Source organism: Elgaria multicarinata, chromosome 5, assembly GCF_023053635.1.
Source record: "Elgaria multicarinata webbii isolate HBS135686 ecotype San Diego chromosome 5, rElgMul1.1.pri, whole genome shotgun sequence".
NCBI lineage: Eukaryota > Metazoa > Chordata > Lepidosauria > Squamata > Anguidae > Elgaria > Elgaria multicarinata.
Genome location: NC_086175.1, coordinates 115,114,013 through 115,129,305, shown reverse-complemented (window position 1 = coordinate 115,129,305; position 15,293 = coordinate 115,114,013). Strand labels below are relative to the sequence as shown.

The following is a 15,293-nucleotide window of genomic DNA, read 5'->3' as shown; positions in this document are numbered from 1 at the left end:
TATTGGAACAGTTACAGTTGCATGAACCAGAATATAAATATGTAGTTTATTAGTCATTTCAAGTACAACTAACAGCAAAACCGAACCATAAAATAATATTTAAACACCCACACTCAACTCATATGTATACTTCTTTAACGAAGTACTCAGTATTTTAAAAATATACAGTTTACGTACCATTTTATAATGCTGATACTGGCGGATTTTTTAAAAAACAACACGAAGGGCGCAAATCAGTCAATGTGGGGCACTTTTAAGTTCCGCTGATTTCAGCAGGGATGTATCTTGCATCAGTGGGACATTATGTGTTCATAAAAAGCAATCCGCCACACATCTTTCCAGTGGAGGCCCATTCATTGAAATGGGATTCACAGCGTAGGAGACCTGAATGGATTGACTCCTCTAGGTAACAAATTAAACATTTACCTTCCCAATTAAACATACTTTCACATAGCATATTAAATAAATAATCTATTAAATCTGTTTACTTCTTCTTTTACAACTTGCTACAGAAACTGCAAAATTTCAAGTCCTGATCAATGGAAAACTGACACAGACTCCTGTATATTCAGCGTAAAATAAGTTCTTTTCTTGCAGGGCTCTCTCCTGCCATTAACAGGCATACCTTCAGCAGATTATCCCCCCCGCCAAATCACTGAATTGCCATGCTAGGAAGTGCTTCTGCCTATTATGCAGCTATTAATAGCACAGGAGCTGGGATTGGGGGTGGGGAGAAGCTGGTAAACCTATTTGAAACCCTTTAGCAAATGTTATTTTCTCCGTTGCCATGAGGTAACTTGTTCTTTTAAAGATGCTGTGGAGGTGACCTAGGGCCTGTCTTTACATCTTCTTTGCCCCATGGTGGCACTGCAGCAGTTATACGACACAGCCACCGTGGGGCTTTTCTCCGAAGCTGCACCTTAAAAAAAGTCGGGGACTTACCCGACTTCTGCCATGTGACCTCACTTCAGCGTAGTGAGGGCATTCTGGAGCGGATGGCGACCGCTGATTGGTCACTGGAAGCTGGGAAGAGGGCAGGGGGTGGGCTTGAATACTCAGGTGACCACCAGAAAACCTGCACTCCCTCCTGTTATGGGGATTTCCTGCCCCCACCCCACAGCAGTGATACAGCAGGGTTTCAGGGGAAGGAGCTGTGAAGCAGCACCGTGAAGACAGCCTGCTAATTCTGCAATGTAGAAACAAGCTCAATGATTTGTGGAGTGATCATGGCAATGTGGAGATTTAGGGATGGAAGTCAAATCAGGACATTTACAGAAATCTATTCAGGATCCCAAATATTTTATGAACTACCTAAGAATTTACAAGCCACCATTTAAAGGTTTTTCCCCCCTGCTCTACATCTTGTCTTATAGCCCCTCAAAGTTCTGACTCTTTATCATTGTCAGTCAGGTAATATTCATCATCTGTTGTGGTGTCTGAGTCTGAATCTGAAAAATGGGCAGGGCTTTCTTCACGGACACCAACCGGCTCACTTGGGGATGAACCTTCTGCTGACGTGTTTCCCTCAGCAAAATTTGAACCCAACAGTTCCAAGGTGTTTAAGGAGCAACCCCCTTGCTTCCTGAGAAAACTAGAGTCCTTTAGAAGACATGGCCTCCACAACCTTCCTTCTGTGAGGGACTTCTTTATGTTATCCAAGAAAGTCTGTTGTTGTTCTTTCCCAAAAATGCCAAACTCAATCGAGGGGTACATCACACGCCTCGAAGCAGAGGTCCTGTTACTGTCATCATATGGATCCCAGTTCTCATTTTCATCACACGTCAACAGTTCAGAATAGGATTTAAACTTCCGACAGTACCTACTACCGCGTTGTAACAAGTTGCTCCCAGAGGCCAGCTGATCGTGGGGTTCTTGTGTATAAGAAGTTTCAGAGAAGTGTCGTTCACGTTGTGTTTTTTTGGGATTTAGGACTGGCTCAACACAAGGTAGGTTGAGATTACTTAACCTCTTTAAATGTTTGATATTTTGATAGTGGTCATGTTCTGTTGGGGAAATCAACTTTTGCAGTGAGCAGATATTTGCCTTGGAATAGTTTTTAATAACGTTTGAATTTTCTTCAGATGAATATGGGGAAAACAAAGGCAGGCCAACATTACTGCCGCCCTTTTTCTTCTGATTAGAATCTGCAACTTCAGTACTGGAGAAGATGGAGTGACTGTTATTTTCTAAGCTTTCATCATGTGCCTGGGAATCACTGCAAAGCTTGGACACAGTTTCTTTTGGAAACAAAACAGTAGAATTTTGCATGGCCCCAATTTTTTTATCGCTTTGTCTGGGACTGGGACTTTCCTTTTTCTGGTTGCACAAGTTTGTGAAAGGCCTTCTAATCTCATTCGGAAGCAACAGAGCACCCTTGTTAGTTTGCGATTTCCTATTCTCAGGTTTGTCAAGCATTGTGCCATCAACTTCATCAGATAGAGAGTTCTGATTCTGGTTCTCATTTCCTGTTTGCAGAAATGACTGGGGAACATCAGGTTTAATCAACATGCTGTGAAGGTTGCTGATCTCTAGAGAAGGAGTATCGTTCTGTGAAAATATGTTACTTATGTGTGGCTTGGGACTCAAAATTTTCTTACTAGAAAACTTTCGACTTGTTTTGTACATGGCTGCCAGTTTGTTTTTAATTGAGGATCTGTTTTTTCTTTTCTCTATGTCACTAGCCTTATCTTTAGTACAATCCAAGCTAACCTTATTTTCAGTTGCTGAATGGTCAGGAGAATCCTGACTGTTAGTTGTGACGTCATTTTTAGAGTTAAGGTTCTGGTTATCTATAGAGGTTCTATGTGAATTTGGGCAAATTTTGTGTTGCAGAGAATTCTGGGGCATCTCCTCTGGTTCAGTTTTTGCATACTCCAAAGCACTCCTATTTGGCTGAAGTACTGGATGAACTGTGGAAGCTCCATCCACTTGCAATGTTTGTTTCTGGAAATCTGAACACACCTTGGTCTCCGAAACGAGTGCTTCACCTGTGCCATTTCTGACACTTTCATTTCTTGGTTGCAACCCATTTCCCTTTATGGAAATAATATGGCACTGACGATGTACTGTTTCTTTGACTTCTGCACTTTGTCTAATTTGGTCTTTAGCAGACTTTACTGTCGTATTGATTTCTGGATTTGTAGTGTACTTTCCCTCTTGGCTATTACCAATCAAACAGGAAGGTGGGGTGTGTGGATTGTTTCTGGCTATGGGTTCTGTAGATGGGCGGTAGCCTAGAGGGCTCTCTTCTTTAGCAGTCATAACAGAAGAAGCTGCAGCAAGATTCCCTAAAGAGATTTTGGCATTTGTAGAGTTCAATGAGTTGACCAATGGCGTGTCAATTTTGGACCCTTCCTTCAGTGAAGAACGGCTCCTGCCAATACACACATTGACCACTGCAGTGCTAGATTCATCTTCTGTTACACTGGGCTTTGGGTCACCCTGAAGACAATCTGAAGTTACCTTGTCAGACTCTCCATTATGTACCAGACTTTGTGACTGAGAAGCACCTGAGCTCTCCACAGTGGGATTTAGAATATGAAGATCTTCTTTATTACCATCATCTGAAGCGTTTGAGTTCTGTTGTATACTAGGAGTGGCAGCCGTTTTGCCAGAAGAATCTGCCTTTTCTAAGCTGGAAGAAAAAGCTACAGCTGCTAACCCAATACGAACTTCGTATTTCTTTTGAGGGGACTGAGGTCTCCCTGTGAGTGAGGAAGGATCTGTGTCCTTCTTGGTATCATCTCGGAAGAGGTTGCGCCACAGCCCTGGATGTTTCCGTGGTAAGGTATAATAAACCGAAATCAATTCATGGTATTTTACATTATCTTCCTCTATGCTAACTGTAAGTGTGCTGGTAGTTTTGTACTGCTTTAAAGGATTTCCCACATCTGTTTCTTCACACCCAGAAAGCATAGGAATTTCAGCTTTGTCTGGACTGCATGTAACGACGCCTTTTTCTGATTGGCCGGCAATTGTATTTGTAGCATGTAAGGAGCGCTTAGGATCTTGGGTTAACTGCGAACAGTAGTCTTTAGTTTGTGGATTTTGAGGGCAAGTGACATCTTTGGGTGATGAGCTTAAGGACGAACTGGCTGGACTTAGCGAGGAGATTTTATCTCCCTTGTTTGAATAAATGTTTTCAATTCTATCTGATACAAGTGTTTCTGAATCATGCCCCATACTTATCCTGTTGAATGGGATTCGCCTCGTATGGTGAGATATAGGTTTTTCTGATATAACACTGCCACCAATGCTTGCTGATTTTCTAGGTAAAGTGTAATAAGCTACAGGAGATTTGGGAGGGCTGTTACTGGGAGAGCCAGTGATGCTGTTGCTAGTTGCATGTCTAACAAAACTATTATGCCTGTGGGTTTCTTTAGTGCAAGAATCTGATAATTCAGTGTTTGCAAGTATTTTGGGGCCTCGGCTGAAAATAGGTGAACAAGTATTATCAGGTGTCCTTCTGTCCATAAAAGCTTTCAAGGCCTCTGACTGATGCCCCCGTTGATGCAAGCTTTGAAGAATGGATGCCCTTGTGCTATTAGCAGATAATCGAGGGGGAGGTGTTTGGTCAAGGTCACTGTTTCTGGCACAATCAAATCCATTTCTTCGTCCATTTCTGTTCTGAATGTTTGGAAAACAAGTGTTTTCAATACCTCGTATGGAAGTGGATTTGGTCTGCCTTTGTGAATCTAATGGCTTAAGAGGCATACGGACCTGTGGGTCAGCTGCAAAAGAGTTCGTAGGAGGAGACATCTGAGATTCCGTTGGACTATTTGGGTCCACTTGTCCAGAAACGAATCTTAATCTCTCTTCTGTAACGTCTCCATTGTCCACTTTACCTGATTGGTCAGCACCCCCCACCTCTTCTGAAGCAAAGGATTTAAAGTTTTTCTTGGCTTGCAAATGTTTTAAAAAAGTCTTTGAAGGGCTTTGGCTCACTCCCATTAATAGGTTTTGTCTTTGTATGGAATATTCTGTTTGGCGTGTTGGAACGGATAAGCCATACGCTGGGCACCGCTGTATGCCCTGTGCATGCTTTAAAAACAATTTGTTTGTTTCTCCTTCCGGATGTTCCCTGATCTTCATGTATTCCGATACATGGCTTTGAACATCATTCTCACACTGCGACAATTCAATTTTTTCTGCATAGACACTTTGCCACTCACTCAGATTAGTTGGAATCCTTTCAGAGTCTGCATCAGAGGGAAGAAAGACTTCATCATTGTAATAGTGGTGGCTGTGGGGCCTGAAAAGTTGCTCCTCTGTTCTTTCAGAAGGAAAACTCTTCCTACCATGAAATGATGGGCATCTGTAGCGAGTTTTTGAACTGTTCCTTTCCATCTGATGCCATAAATAATTCTCCTGATCATCAAAACATGGAGGGCTTGTATGTTTGTCAATATATAGGGAATGAGGCGTATTTGGCACAGGTCTTCTGTAATTCATGTTCGATCTGTAAAATCCATATCTTGTATTCTCCTGTGGAGAACAAGGATACGGATCTTCAAATGTTGAGCCAAGCTCCATTAATGACTGTGTCCTAAGAATCTTGTCTGGATACAATGGACGTTCGGGAGATTGCGCTGTATTCCATACAATAGATGACAGAGGAGTCCGTCTGGGATGATAGTGCCTTGCCGTGTAGCCTCTGTTGTTTTCCAAAGGTTGCTGCAAGCTAGCTGTAGAAAGCTGGTCCACGGATGTCAAAGACTCGTGCCTTGCAAGAGAAGATAAAGAATAGCTTCTGCTAACTGTAGGCTTGGACATGAAGCCCTTGTGCCCAAATCCACTACTACATTGTCCTGAAGGAAGCTGCAAGCTACCTTCAGAGGAACGTCCGAGAGAATGCGTAGAATGCCCTCTCTTCAGGGAAGGACACCTTCTGTCATAAGCATCTCCATAGGTGTAGCCTTCTGTACGGTGCCTTTTTAGGTACGTTTCATAATGCACTCTCGGCCTGAAGAACGCTTTGTGTTCATCGTTTGCTCTCAGTGGCCTTCTTTCATCAGTCAGAAACATGCTCCTGTCATTTCTCTGCACGCCTCCAAGGAAACTTGCTCGAGGAACACTGGGATAATGTTTGATTTCTGATGCTTTGGAGCCATAGTCAATTGAAGTCTTCCTGTTCGCAGCATCTCGGCGTTGTTCCTGCGCCAGCTGATCATCCAGATTGCCCAAAACTGGCAAAAACAGAGAAGAAGAGTGATTTACTGACATAATGGCAGAGACAAATCAACCTGTTATTTGTACTGTCAAATCCTGGTGTAACCCACCCCAAATATCAGATTAAATTGACCACTCCAAATATTTAAAGAAAACTGCAGCTGAGAAAAACAAAATTAATCACAGTCAACAGCTGTTTTGGACAAATGCAAATCTGATCTGGCCTTTTAGAACTGAGTCCCTCCCACAAATTTACTTTTGTACTACAGCAATAAAAGGCCTTCCATACTTCCTGTATCAAGTTGAAGTGTTTTGGGTAAAGCTAAATTCTAGTTAAGTTTATGCTCTCCAGAATAAAGAGGAGGAATAGGTGATATCTGATCCTCCATCACTATCACATCTTTATTCACACACACTAGCAGGGCTACCCAGTTGAATTTTAAGATGTCTGGCTGATATTTTAATAATGTATTATTTTTATATGTTTTTAATCAGTTTCATGTATAGTATTTTTGTATTTGATGTTGTTCCCCACCTTGATCCAGAGGGAGAGGTGGTTAAGAAATATATTATTTATCATTATTGCTATTATTCATCACACCTATCCCAGCAGACGCCAACGAACCGTTCCCTCTACAGACAGTTCGTGTTTCCTTAGCGACCCATTTCTCCCCTTAGCATTCTGTTGACTCACTTCCCAGTTCACATTCCTTCACTCATTCCAGCCAGACTCTTCTAACCATCTCCCTCTTTCACAATCCGTGTTTTGTGTCTCTACATTTCCTGGGGACGATGGCTGTATGCCACTGGGACTGACCGCTAACACTACAGGTAGACAATAGTTTCTGAAACACCCAGAAAGAGCAGAAACGCTTGTTTCCGGAACAGGGCAGGTCAAAGGGGAGCTCAGGGATGGAAGCTCCACTGACCTGTCCCGTTCTGGAAAACATTTCTGGTATTGCTTTTGGAAGCGCTAGTTCCTGTTGCACTAGTGGCCAGTCAGGTGGGCGCAACGGAACTAGTGGAGGCAGTAATGGCTCCAGGTTGTTCAGGGCCCTGGCCAAGATACTCTCAAAGGGCCCCCACCCTCAGTGAGTCCACTTCCTCACTGCCTTGGTCACCAGCTGCAAATGCTCCTCATCCTCTTTCTCATCGATGCTGTCACTTGCTTGCTTGACAAGCGGAGAGCCAGTAAGCAAGCAGGCAGTGGCATCTCCTGCTCCTCCTTGTGGGGCAGAGCACCACACAGGCGAACAAGCAGGCTGCCACGGTGAAGAGCAGGAGCAACTTCAGAGGGTCCTTGTCAGTGGACCCCTGCTGGGATGTGGGCTCTCAGCAGGTGCCCAACCATACCTACTCTTGACGGTGGCCACAGTGGAGGCGCACTGGCAGCATTGGATACCGCCCACTGCAGCCATGTTCTCTAGCTCCATTGCCTCAGTCCAAGCCATATGGGAGGGGAGGCATGAATTAGGTCATGCATAGGTGGGGGAGGCTTTTTCAGTCTCTTTCAAGCCACCTTTGTTCTTGGTGCTTCCACATGGACCTGTAGTCCAATTGGAGTCCACCAGCAGAAGTCTTCAGTGCGGTGACCCCCTTCCTATGGAATTCCCTACCTTTGGAGGCCAGGCAGGCACCTCCTGAAAACGTTGTTGTTTCAGGAAGCTTTCCTTGAAAGACCAGCCAGTTTTACCAGAACCTGATTTTATCCAAACTTCGTTCTTTTAAAAATAGTACGTTTTAATATGTTTTTATTCTTTTATTCTATTTGTTGTTCACTGCTCCAATTTTTTTTTGATGGGGGCAGTATATAAATATTGCAAATAAATAAATAAAAATGCTCTGGAAATGTTGTAGCAGCTGGTCTGTCCTGCCCATTGCAGTAGCAGCTGGCATGGAGGGCTTTTAAAATTTGTTTGTTTTAATATCCAAGCTTAATGAACCACTCCTCTAAAGAAACTGCCTGTTAGGGATGCGGTGAATGGCATGGACACCTAATGAGCTAATGTGGCATAGTGGCAAAGACTGAAATGTGATCCAGGACTTTCCAAGTGCAAATCTTGCCTCTGCTGTAGACTCATAGGTGGCCTTAGGCAAGCTATTATCTGAAAACCTCAGTTCCTTCATCTGCAATATGGGTATAATCATACTGACCTACCTGAGTAAATGTATGTGAAGCTCATCAGCACTCTAAAACACGATATAAATGTTAATTACTGCTACTGGATTTTGTTTGCGATGCAGTTAGTCATAAGCGACACAACCCCATTTTTGCTACCACGCCTGAGTCGTTTTGCAAACCTTTTGTTGTTAGGGTTTTTTGTTTGTTGGATAATTGTGTGAAGCTGTGGGCTGCTGTGTAGCATCTGTGCGTGAATGCACAATTACCCACATTTTATTTAATGGTCAACAGCTGTTCTCCTACAGCAATGCCTCTACCATTTTGAGAACCTTTGGTTCTATTATATATGCATGCATTTAGTACTCTTGGTATTTTAGCTTTAAAACTAGGACAGACAGACAGATAACAACACTAACCACTTTTTTTTTTTGCAGTAATAAAAATTTGTAGACTGCTGCCCCAAACATCTCAGTATTAGATCGTTTAGTGGTGATTTTGGTGTGTGTGTGTGTGTGTGTGTGTGTGTGTGTGTGTGTGTGTGTGAGAGAGAGAGAGAGAGAGAGAGAGAGAGAGAGAGAGAGAGAGAGATGCAATACATATTATTTAATCAGGCTTTGAGTGTGTGAGGGAATCTTTCTGGTGCCCCTGCTATCTGAAGTGAAGTGAGTGCCAACCTTCATAGCAGTGGCAGCTCATTTATAGACTTTCCTCCCTAAGGGAGACAAACCTGGCATTACATGGTAATCTTTTTGACCCCAGACACAGACTTCTAAAAAAATTCCCAGGCCTTTTAGCTTTACTATCTTTAGCTATTGCTTATGATTCCCACCATGATTTATGTTGCATATTTTGCATTCCTTCCTGCTTTCATTACTCTGTAAACTGCCCTGGAAACATTGCTGAAAGGCGGTATATAAATTCTAAAACAAATAAGCCAATCATCCACGTTATCTGGCTCTACAAAATAGTGGATGGGCTGATGAGTTACAGCAATGGCCCTTCTAAATTTGTTAAGAACCGGAGAGGCTCAATTTCCTATCAAGAAGAGGTTGTACATTAGCCTACTTAACAGAGGTTAAACATTAAATTTGTTCAATAATGCTTTCCAACTGCCAAGAACGTAGTGAGGGCAATTTACAGAGAGTACTTTCACCCTCAGGGATACCAAAGATAATGAGGTTTTTTTTGAGCTGCTTAAATCCACCTTTGGAAATTATTTGGGGCCATTCAAAAATATATTTGTTGTATTCTCCTCCATCACCTCCTTTTAAAAAATAAAATAAAATAAAGACTGTTTCACACATGTATCTTCACCATTTGATGGTTGAGAGTTGACGGTTTCAATGTTTTTAACCATTTGATTTGGAGAATTAACACAGTGCCATGGACGGAGCTTTGACAGTCTCCAAGGGGAGGGAGCTCTTTAAACTATGGGGTAGCCACTGACAAAATGTCTGGAAGGGCTTGTAGCTGAGGGGTGGCAAAGCACACCGTTTGCCTAAAAAGGATTTTAGGTTCAATTCCCAGCATCACCAGGTAAGGCTGGAGAAGTGCTCTGCCTAAAATCCTACAGATTATTATTATTATTATTATTATTATTATTATTATTATTTATTTATATAGCACCATCAATGTACATGGTGCTGTACAGAGTAAAACAGTAAATAGCAAGACCCTGCCGCATAGGCTTACAATCTAATAAAATCATAGTAAAACAATAAGGAGGGGAAGAGAATGCAAACAGGCACAGGGTAGGGTAAGCAGGCACAGGGTAGGGTAAAACTAACAGTAGAAAGTAACAGTAGAAGTCTGCACAACATCAAGTTTTAAAAGCTTTAGGAAAAAGAAAAGTTTTTAGTTGAGCTTTAAAAGCTGCGGTTGAACTTGTATCCCCTGCCAGGCAACATAGGCAATACTGAGCTAGCTGGATCAAACATAGCTTCCTATGTTCCTATACACGTGTCTGATGTCCATACTCACGGCATGCTTGGTATTGTTAATAGGACAATTTCAACAGATCTTGGGGTTTCTAATGCAGGGATGTGGAAGGTGAGGCCCTCCATATGTGGTTGTACTGCAACTCCCATCATCCCTCACTAGGGCTGATGGGAATTGCAGTGCAGCAACATCCGGAGGGCTACACATTTCCCTCACCTGTTCTCCTTGCTATGTTTCCGGAGGCAGACAAGAACTTTTTTGTGCTATATATGTTATATTTTGTTCTATATATGCCTATATGTTTTGTTCATATATTTTGTTCTATATATGCCTATATGTTTCCGAGCCCAATTCAAGGTGCTGGTTTTAACCTATAAAGCCCTACATGGCTTGGGACCACAATGCCTGATGGAACGCCTCTCCCGACATGAACCCACCTGTACACTGCGCTCAACATCGAAGGTCCTCCTCCGAGTGCCTACTCCGAGGGAAGCTTGGAGGATGGCAACAAGGGAGAGGGCCTTCTCAGTGGTGGCCCCCCGACTGTGGAATGATCTTCCCGATGAGGCTCGCCTGGCACCAACATTGTTATCTTTTCAGTGCCAGGTCAAGACTTTTCTCATCTTCCAGACATTTTAACATTTTAACAGCATTTAACAACGTTAAGTTTGTTTTTAATGGACCCCAGAATTGTCGTTTTTAAATGGATACTGTTGTTTTTACACTGTTTTTTATGTTTTTGATGGTTATTAAATTTTGTATACTTTTAATGTTTACTATTTTTAATTGTTGTAAACCGCCCAGAGAGCTTCGGCTGTGGAGCGGTATATAAATGTAATAAAATAAATAAATAAAATAAATTTGTTCCAACAGGCCTTTTGGAAATAGTCTAGGCCTTTTGGAAATAGTCTGGACCTTTCTGAATGCACTGGATTTTGTATTTTAATGTCAATTTCTTATAAAAAACACGTTTTAATATTTTAGCTGGTTTAATTATATTTTTATCTTTTGTATATTTCTATTTATGTGTTTTAATTGCATAAGTTTCAATTTTGTTAAGCCACCTTGAGTCCCAGCATTGGGGAAAAAGTGGGATACAAATAAATAATAATAATAATAATAATAATAATAATAATAATAATAGCAGCAGCAGCAGCAACAACAACATGAAAGAAGAGGTGGTGGCAAGTTATGTTGAGCCCATGCTCTAAACAAACATATGAATTCAGCGTCTGTGCACTGCCACCTCCGTATCCTTATTCATACAAAGTTCCACGTGGGGAAGCGGAATCTCCTTCTACCCCTGAGCATACCTGTCTGGCCCACTCACACTGTCACATGGGATGCAAAGTTGGAAGAAAGCCTACTATAGTGTACAATGCACATAGGCCCTTAGTAATCCATGTACGCTCTGTGCCTATATTCTATACAGTTGGGAGTTTTATGTGAACAGGACTTGTAAGCATTTTGTTCTTCTGAGGCTCTCTGGTTTTTAACAGGTTGGCATGAGGAGGGCTTTCAGTTATGTGATATACCTTTGTGGCAAGAGGTGGAGGTGTGGGCTTCTTTGTCAAAGTAGACATGCAGCCCGCAACTATTTAGGGCATTGAAGGTCACTTACCATATATGGATAATTGCAATCACATAATGAATCATCTACATAATGCTCTCCTGTGGGTTTCGGGTGGAGCTCTAGTCTCCTTAATTGTTTGCAGTCACAGAACAATTTAAGTGTCAGAATAAGGCTCACAAGCAAAAATTTTGGACACCACATATTGCAGGATGTATCTGCACATTTTTAAAAATGAACCCTAAAATTGAACCAGACCATGGCAAAATGGGATGAACTGAAGTAAAAATTCCTTAGATCACTATGTAAAATGTCGAGACTTGGGGTGATTTGTTTATGGTAGATCAGCTTCCCCTCCCCCCCGCAATATAGCCAATATTAACTGCATCACTAATGCTGGGCTGGTTTAAATGTGACACCAGACCATGAATTGACATCATGTGAATCAGCCTTGTGCTCCCAAATTCCCTTCTCCCCCTCCCCTTAAGTGCATTGATTCCCCACCTCTTTGTTTCCAATGCAGCAGCAAACCATAGTTTGTTGTAACATCTGAAATAGATGAACTATGATTGTGCAGACTATAGTTTGCCTGAAAATCCAGCTCAAATTTTGTTCAGATCTAACAATAATTGCTAGTTCACAACTAAGTCAGAAGTGAGATGGGAAGTCAGTGTGTGCAAGGGGACAAGGGAATACACAAGCGATGCGCTCATTCAGACACAGTCAAGCAATGGTTTGGCATTACACCTGAACCAACCCATGGAATTAAAAATATCTTTCATAATATGCATCATATGTATCATCAGATCACTGCTGATAGGTTGTTAATAAGCTCTGCTTTACAGTGGTCTATTTTTGATTTCTCTAGTACCAAAACAGCCCTAAATTAGTCTACTAGTCTGATGATAGTCAAACGATCTTTCATAAAGGAGTCAGTATCTCCTGTTCATGTGTAGACAGAGTGTGCCAATGTCTGAAGGTAAATATTGCACGAAAATTTACAATGTTTACTCCCAGATCAATAACAGGAGATTCAGGACAAACAAAAGGAAGTTCTTAAGAACATAAGAAGTCCCATGCTGGATCAGACCGAGGGTCCACTCTGTTCACACAGTGGCCAGCCAGCTGTCGACCAGGGACCAACAAAGCAGGACATGGTACCACAGCTCCTTCCCACAGTACATAATTAAACTATGGAATTCACTTGCAACCAGAAGATGTAGTGATGGCCACCAACGTGAATAGACATTAAGGGAGGATAAGGTATCAATGGCTACTAGTCATGATGGCTATATGCTGCCTCTAGTATCAGAGGCTGAATGCTATGTACACCAGTTGCCGGGAGGGTGCTATTGCATTCAAGTCCTACTTGTGAGTTTCCCACAGGCAGCTGGTCAGCCACTGTGTGAACAGAACGCTGGACTAGACAGGCCTTTGGTCTCCTTATGTTCTTATTGTAAAAAAGAAAAAAGGAAGACGCTGACCTCCTTACAACGTGATCATTCAGTTATTATTAAGCCAGAGAACCAAGATGGAACTATCTGGTACTAGACCCCATGATATTGCAGGAATCAGATTTTGTGTATCACTGACACCAAGAGCAATGTGGGGTGAGCAAATGGGCTTACCTCGTAAGAGCTCATTTTCCAGCTGCTCGTTCCATGTACATGTGCTGTCCTCCACTGTCAAAGGTTGCTTTCCATCAAAACCCTTATCCGTTGGTTCAGAGGACAGAAGGGACTCACCCGTTTCACTCTGTATTGGGGGGGAAAAACACAAATTGGTTTTATTTTCTCATCAAAGAAAAGCCATCTCACTACTGCTCAATTATTATTATTATTTAAAAAAATGCCTGTTTATTTGATGGAATATTATACAGAATAATATTAATAGCAGCCTAGCAGTAGTATTGATATTACTTTGCATTTCCCTAATTCTTTCAAAACACGTCTGTTTTCATGTCCTCCAAATACATTGCTTGGGTATATTATAATTTAGAACTAGTTTTAAAATCTGCACATTTTAAAACCCTTGCATATGACCCAAGGTTTAGCTACATCTCAGAATGAAAATTAATAGCCACTCTGAGGACTAATGTTCTTGGAAGAAGAAAAAAAAAGTCATAGAAACCCATAGTTAATCAAAGGATCAGTATTAAAGCTGAAAAGCAATTTTCTGAACTGCTGAGCAAATGTGCATTGTCCAAAAGGGAATACAGATGCCTTTCTTATGTATTCTTCTATACTTCCCTTTGAAAGAAAGAAAAAAGCAAAATGCCCTACTTCATTTCCAACACGTAATTCAAAGAAAAGCTCTTTTCATATAAAGGTAGATAATGCTAACTTTGGATTCAAGTGCCAACAGCATTTTATCAGCAGACTGTGCTTGAAGTCCTTCTGTGGATCTTAGAGTAGAGGAGATGAAACCCTCCTTCCACCCACCCCCTGCTCCAAAATGTCAGTGTTTCCTTGCCTTGCCGCTGAGTATGGTCAGGCCTCATTTGGTTGTTCTGGGCGGGGATTTTAGGATTATTTTAAATATATATTTTTATGTACTTCTGCAACCCTTGGGGTTTGCCCAAGCCTGCTGAGACGGCCCTCTTGTACATGCATGATACCATTCTGGCCACACTAGGAGAATGGGTTTGCTACTAGTACATAGATTAGATGAATGCATCCTAAAACCTTTGAGGCCTGGAGCATAGACTTTCTGTGGATTAAAATTGCAAGGGCGCTTCATACTTACACACACACACACACAAAAGACAGATCTATATCTTTTTGATCTGCCCCCAGAGCAATGGACAAGTGTCCTCCATGCAAATGCAGGGTAACTCCGTTAACTGATGTTATGTTCCAATATCCGGCACCTTCTCCTTTGCTTAGTCAGCCAGAGCTCAGGGATGAGACTGCCTGGTTTGGGAAATGGGAATGCTTGCAGGATTCTCCAGTGCCTGTCAACTGGTCTGCATCAGGGACCCCCTGTGAGTTCTTAGTATGAGTCAGTGGCCATATGCTGGCCAAGAGACGAGGTGAAAAATCAATGCTGCACGGTGCATGCCCACTCCAACGGACGTGGAGCAGCGGACGCATCCAAAATGGTAGCTTACTTTTCCAAGGCACAGTTCAGTCCCTGGCACATAATTTGGGGGCTCACTGTGTTTGATTAAATGGTAGAACCAACTGTGTTGGTGATTTCCTAGGACTGTCCTGCAGGTCCTTTGAGGGTGAAGGGGATATCAAGGAAAGAAGGTGGCATGACGAACTCTCCGCGAGAAGAATAGAAGTAGGTCTCCCTCCTGTTCCAAAAGCCTTAGCTAAAAGAATGTATCAGCATAGTCAAGGCCATTGCCTTGCATGTCCTCCATTTATGACATAGACACTGTATTCACCAGCAGAGCCAGGAACTATTATGACTCTGGGAATGACAACAGTCAACCAAGACAACATCACACCCGGTAATGTACGATGTAACGACAGCAGTCACCCACATAGT

At 42.2% G+C, this 15,293-nt stretch overlaps 1 protein-coding gene across 1 annotated transcript in view; it reads right to left on the bottom strand.

Moving 5' to 3' along the window:
- Positions 1 to 322: 322 nt before the first annotated feature.
- EXPH5 (exophilin 5) overlaps positions 323 to 15,293 on the bottom strand; it is a 51,108-nt gene continuing 36,137 nt past the window's right edge. The window contains exons 6-7 of the mRNA XM_063127079.1: positions 13,427 to 13,553; positions 323 to 6,185 (exon numbers count right to left, since the gene is read on the bottom strand). Coding sequence (XP_062983149.1) covers positions 1,378 to 6,185; positions 13,427 to 13,553 — 4,935 coding nt within the window. The 3' untranslated portion in view covers positions 323 to 1,377. The remainder of the gene's footprint in view (positions 6,186 to 13,426; positions 13,554 to 15,293) is intronic.